Raw genomic sequence first — 6,000 nt, 5'->3', positions numbered from 1 at the left:
ACCCGGCTTTTGTTTCATTCAACCTCTTACCATACTCAAAATGGAAAATGTTTGTAAGATTATGTTAGAATTAAAATGTTAGAAGATATATCCAATGCCAATCTGCGTCAAAATGGTCCAATAATTGATGCATCTGCACTGTACGTAAATGGGCACTGACAAAGGTCATAATTTACCAAAGTGCATCTTCAACTTTCACACATTACTATAATGAATGTTGATGCAGCTTGAAGTCTCGAGTATAATATATTATAACATCTGGAAAATTTAAATAAATATCTAAGTATCAACATCTTTTAATCAGTGTACAGCAAGTGTTGTCAGCCTCTTTTTTTTTTAATTTGCCGCGGTTTGTCTGGGACAGCGTTCGTTAGCCAGAGTCTAAACTACAACTTGGACCGTCTACGTCAAGGCGTTTTCATAACCACATGAAGGCCATTGCTTGTAAAAGTGTTATTTTTCAAATGTACCCAGTACACCGTGACATTTCATACCCGTCAATTTATAAAATATTAACCAAATAAATAAAAGAAAGTAAATATATATAAAAAGAAACGTGTCAGGAACGGAATGTCAAATACATTACACGCGACGGCGACGCTAGGTTAGGAAACGTACCAGTGGGCATAGTACCCACATATGTATGTATGTGAACTATTTATTGTAAAAAATAATAGAAACAAAAATACAATTGGAAATCTTTGAGATGATTGTACAAAGGCGGACTTATCCCTTTAAGGGATCTAGATGAGAGCAATCAGCTAGGGACCGACAAAGTCTCGTACTCTCGTAGTCTCGTACTTCTCGTACTTTCAGTACAAATACTATATTACGGTCATAGTATGATACGGTGTAATAGGGACCCTAAAAAGGGTTCTTTCAGGAATTGAGGACCTGCAGTCCTTACAGTACGTACCGTTATATGGCACCAACGACAGTGCAGGCCAGTGATGCCATTGTAGCCTTTAATCTTCTTCCGACACCTGGCGCATTTTCCGTGGCAGTTCCCTGTAAAAAAAATAGTTAGAATACAGTACAGTGGTCACTATTCTTACCATCTACCCTTTGCCCTTCTTCGACCGTCTTACCTTCGACACAGTGGTGTGCTATTCTTACCTTCTACCCTTCGACCTTCTTCGACCGTCTTATCTTTGACCCAGTGGTGCGCTATTCTTACCTTCTACCCTTTTACCTTCTTCGACCGTCTTACCTTCGACATAGTGGTGCACTATTCTTACCTTCTACCCTTTGCCCTTCTTCGACCGTCTTATCTTTGACCCAGTGGTGCGCTATTCTTACCTTCTACCCTTTTACCTTCTTCGACCGTCTTACCTTCGACATAGTGGTGCACTATTCTTACCTTCTACCCTTTTCCCTTCTTCGACCGTCTTACCTTCGACAGTGGTGCGCTATTCTTACCTTCTACCCTTTTACCTTCTTCGACCGTCTTACCTTCGACACAGTGGTGCGCTATTCTTACCTTCTCCCCTTTTACCTTCTTTGACCGTCTGATCTTTGACACAGTCGTGCGCTATTCTTACCTTTTTCCCTTTGACCTCCTTCGACCGTCTTATCTTTGACCCAATGGTGCGCTATTCTTACCTTCTACCCTTCGACCTTCTTTGACCGTCTTACCTTCGACCCAGTGGTGCGCCAGCGCTGCTGAAGCTCTCCTGGACTTGGAATACGTGGCGATGCAGGAGGCCGGGGCCCGCTGCACGCAACGCTCGTGGACGGTGTACTTGCAAACTGCCACAAAAAGGAGAGGTCAATATCAAATAGAGGATTACTAGACCAGCCGTGTTGTCTAACGCCTGAGTGCTGGCGTTCGTATTTATTGATTTGGTGTTTTTGAAATAAATTGTGACCAGCACTTTAGACTGTTCTGATTTATTACAGAAAGTTAAATTCCGTGTACCTCCTAAAACCCTTAGATCATGCAATATTAACAGTATTCAATTATTTGGTTTGAGTAAGCATCATACTAATTTAAAGCTGCACTCTTTCGCGTATGTTCGCAGTTTACCAGAAACACCAACATTATGTCGACCTTTACTCATCCAGTTTGTCATCTATAAAAAAGTGTTTAATAAATAGCACTATAATTTTAATAACTTTTTAATTCAGTTTATATTTTGGAGAAAATTTAGTTTTCTTTTCTTTTCTAATGTAACTTAGAGCTAATGAATGGCAAAACTTGTTGTTATCAAATGTTTCAAAATAGTGCAGTGACACAGGTGCTTCTGTAACTGATGAGGCACTTAGTGTTAGATTGTACATGTATCTTGTAAACATATGAAAAAGTGTACTTGTTGTTGAAGGTCCTAATAATTAGTTTTTTTCCTCCCCTTATATATACTATGTGACAGAAAGAATTGATTGCCTAACACTCTTGGAAACACAATGGATTTCACCACTTCTTTCTGTCACATGGAATAAGACGAGGATATAAAGAGATGGTGGAAGCAATAGTGAAAGTCAGCGCATTTGACAATACGGCTTCATGGGCTTTATTGTTAAACTCATTTGGAATCATAATCGTTAACATCACTTCCGTCCTTTTGTCACACTAAGACGAGGGTGGAAAGAGGGTTGAAAACAAAACTTAGTATATTTTCACACCTCTCCTTCAGAAAAGTAACTTTTCCTCCCTGAGGAGAGGGAGCAAAGTGCAACTTTTCTGTTCAAGGCTTTTCTAAGTGTTTTATTGCAAATGCTATTTTTTGAAGTAGATAATTGTAAAGCCACGCCATTTTCTATGCTGGTTGTTCTTTAATAATATTAAGAATTATTTTTTTCAAGCTTATTAATGCTCGGTGTGAAAAGTTGTATGAGCCACTCGGGAGCAAAATTATTTTTATCTTGGGCGCTAACACTTGAATCCCTCATTACGCTTAGGATTCTACTTTAGAATCCCTCGCTACGCTCAGGATTCTATTGTAGAATCCTTTGCTACATTCTGGATTCAATTTACGCCCTCGCCGTAAATACACCATTTTGCTCCCTTGTGACACAAATAACTATTAGTAAATGCGTGGTCACTGCAATTAAAAGTTTGGGGTTTTACTTGTTCACATTCAAAATTCAAATTCAGTGTGAATTGTGAAGTATTCTTGATTAGGTGACTGTGCCAAGCTCGACAATGTTCTAGCAAAGGATAGCTGTTTTTGGTAAGGAGGAGTTGACCCAAACTGCGGAGGACTGTAGTCAGTGAAATAAATTCGAGATCTCGAAAAGAAGATAACAGAACAGAAAAAGAAGAAGTAATAAAAAGATGATGAAGTAGATGAAGATGAAGTAAAAGTAAATGAAGAAAAAGTAGAAGATGATGAAGTAGTAAAGATTAAATAGAAGAAAATTAAGAAAAGGTAAAAGAAGAAGGTGATGAAGTAGAAGTAGTTGAAGTGAAAGAAAAAGATGATAGAGCTGAAGATGAAGAAGATACATACATATGCAGCAGAGCCCTTTCTTCCCGAGCCCGACGAGCATGTTAAGGCAGAGGTTGCAGTACGCTGGCCGGCTGAAGTGCTTCAGTCTCCACGCGTGCTCTCCATCTTCCTTCACGTTTGTGTCCAGACCGAGGAGGACTAGTAGGGGGATTGTTGTCATCCTGAAAAAGGACATAAAAGTCAGGAGTTCATTATCAAATAGACGCACAATCACAGTAGCCTAGATTCCTAAAACAAAATCAATTAGTCTGTCTGATTATCAAAAAATATAACACAGGTATTTTTCTTTTGTCAATGAATCCCGTTAGCAGGCAAAGAGGTTACAGGTAACGTCACGCCTAGGTACGTTTTTTACTTAGAAGTGACTTCTTGCGTCCCTGAGGAAATTCGAAAATCGAAGTTCGAACCGTACCGTCCCTCTCGCTCTCGTATTAAATAATATTAGCCTCAGCGGAACGGTAAGATACGAAGTTCGAATTTTGCTCTTCGTAACTCCCGTATTTAGACGCACTTTATCTGCGTCACTGTTTGTTCGATTTAGAAAAGAAAATACACGTCCAATTTATTTACATAATATGTTAGCATAAAACTAAATATCTACAGCCAACAAAAAATAAACTTAGCAAAAACGCAAATTTTAATGCAAACTAGGCTAGCATATACTCAAAACTAAACGGCTTACCCTCCTCTTTTCCATTCGTCCAAAGACACAGTTCCATCGGCGTCGTAGTCTATTTCCACCATCATGTCTTGCAAGATCTGAAAACAAAAATTTGAAAAATATGAAGAAGAAAATTATGTTTTAAAAAGATCCATGAAACAGTCCAAGTTGTACTATATTCTGTGAAGATTACAATTCTTCATTATTTCCAAGCGGAATTCGATTCGGACTCGTTAAACTGACATATGACACTATGGCAATGGCAGTTAAGTGTCATCATTGAGTGTCATTTTTGACAGTTTGTAACTTCACCACGGATAAAAAATTAAATAATTCTGGTGCTCAACATACGCATACATAAAATTTATGAAATGAGCGTTGGTGTGGTAGAACTAGATTAGATTAGACCTCTGATGTCACTAATCAAAAAAGTTTCAGTAATTAATTTAAAAAAATGGATTTAAAAAAACATCGAAATTATTTTCTAATAATCGACTTTTCTACTTAAATGTTTCTTTTTACACAATTGCAATGAAACCACAATACAGTACAACCAGAAAGTTAAAGTCTCGCGGGACTCGACGGTTTTTTTCGTTTTCCTGAAGATTCATATTTTATGACAAAGAAAAATAAAACCCATGTTTCCAGTTCTGAATGTTATCTAAGTGGTTATCTTACATCTTTAAACGAGAAATTCTTGTAAATTGATACACTAGCAGTTGCCCGCGACTCCGTCCGCGTAGATGTATGAAAAATAGTTTACGTACTATTCTCAGACCTACCGAATATACGCAAAAAAAACATAAAAATTGGTCAAGCCGTTTCGGAGGAGTTTGGCCACAAACATTGTGACACGAAAATTTTATATACTAAAGCTCGACCCAGGCTTACAATCAAATATAAATATCCTTACAGGTTTAAGCTCCGACGTCTCCCATCCAAGGTACTCCGCGACGGTCATCATCTGATTGACGATGCAGTCCATCTCATTGGTGTCCAGGACTCCGTTGCCGTCGGTGTCGTACAGGCGGAACATGACTGGAAAGACCAAGAGACCATCACATACTAGTTTTAACTAGACAAACTTGACAAACTTGGAGAATTCCTGTACCTAGGTACCCGAATTCTCCAAGTTTGTCAAAAATCTGAAAAGACCAAATCATTAAAATCCCACTAATATTAAACGCGAAAGTTTGTAAGTCTGTTTGTTTGTTACCTTTTCACGTTTAAACCGCTGAACCTATTTATAGTTTCGGGCTCTTCTTCTTCTTTCTTACCTACCTACCTAGTCGCAACCAAAGAAAACAAAGCGTGTGATGGGTAGGTACTAGACAATGGGTGGGAGAACAAACATTCGTGTTTTTAATACAAATAATTGTCCCGATCGGAGATCGAACCCGGGACCTCAAGCTTTGTGGTCACTTTCTCTAACCATTGGGCTATACAATTTATGTTGATTACTCACACTCCAGCTTATCTTCGGGCCTCCCAGCTTCTAGCAGAGAGAGATAGCACACGATATCCTTCAGCGACACCCGAGCTGTATGGACTTCCAGCGTCGAAGACCGTCGCATCAGATGCTTGTAGTCTAAAAAAAAAACCGGTGAAATATTTTTTTCTACCCTGTTGATGAAAAAGATTACTCTTAGGGTCTTCCCACATCTATCGACGCGGAATCGGAAATAGCTGATAGAAAAAAACTTTATACGGAATAAGAACGGAAAAGACGTCGAGGCGTCGGCAAGCGTCGGCCGAGCCGATCCGAGCCAAACCATGCCTTTTCTGCACTTATGGCGTAGCCGTTTTCCCGTCGATAGATGTCGGGAGACCCTTAATGAAACACCATATATTAATAACATACAATGGAGTCTAACAGAAAGTCTCCTCGCG

At 39.0% G+C, this 6,000-nt stretch overlaps 1 protein-coding gene across 1 annotated transcript in view; it reads right to left on the bottom strand.

Moving 5' to 3' along the window:
• Window positions 1-6,000, bottom strand: part of Dgk (diacyl glycerol kinase 1) — a 199,455-nt gene that overhangs the window by 33,501 nt on the left and 159,954 nt on the right. Inside the window, exons 7-12 of the mRNA XM_074108574.1 lie at window positions 5,576-5,698; window positions 5,024-5,148; window positions 4,132-4,208; window positions 3,450-3,610; window positions 1,636-1,749; window positions 917-1,008 (exon numbers count right to left, since the gene is read on the bottom strand). Coding sequence (XP_073964675.1) covers window positions 917-1,008; window positions 1,636-1,749; window positions 3,450-3,610; window positions 4,132-4,208; window positions 5,024-5,148; window positions 5,576-5,698 — 692 coding nt within the window. The remainder of the gene's footprint in view (window positions 1-916; window positions 1,009-1,635; window positions 1,750-3,449; window positions 3,611-4,131; window positions 4,209-5,023; window positions 5,149-5,575; window positions 5,699-6,000) is intronic.

This window comes from Choristoneura fumiferana, chromosome 27 (genome assembly GCF_025370935.1).
Source record: "Choristoneura fumiferana chromosome 27, NRCan_CFum_1, whole genome shotgun sequence".
NCBI classification, from domain to species: domain Eukaryota; kingdom Metazoa; phylum Arthropoda; class Insecta; order Lepidoptera; family Tortricidae; genus Choristoneura; species Choristoneura fumiferana.
Note: the sequence above shows the minus strand (reverse complement) of the source record. Positions and strands in the feature narration are given on the sequence as shown.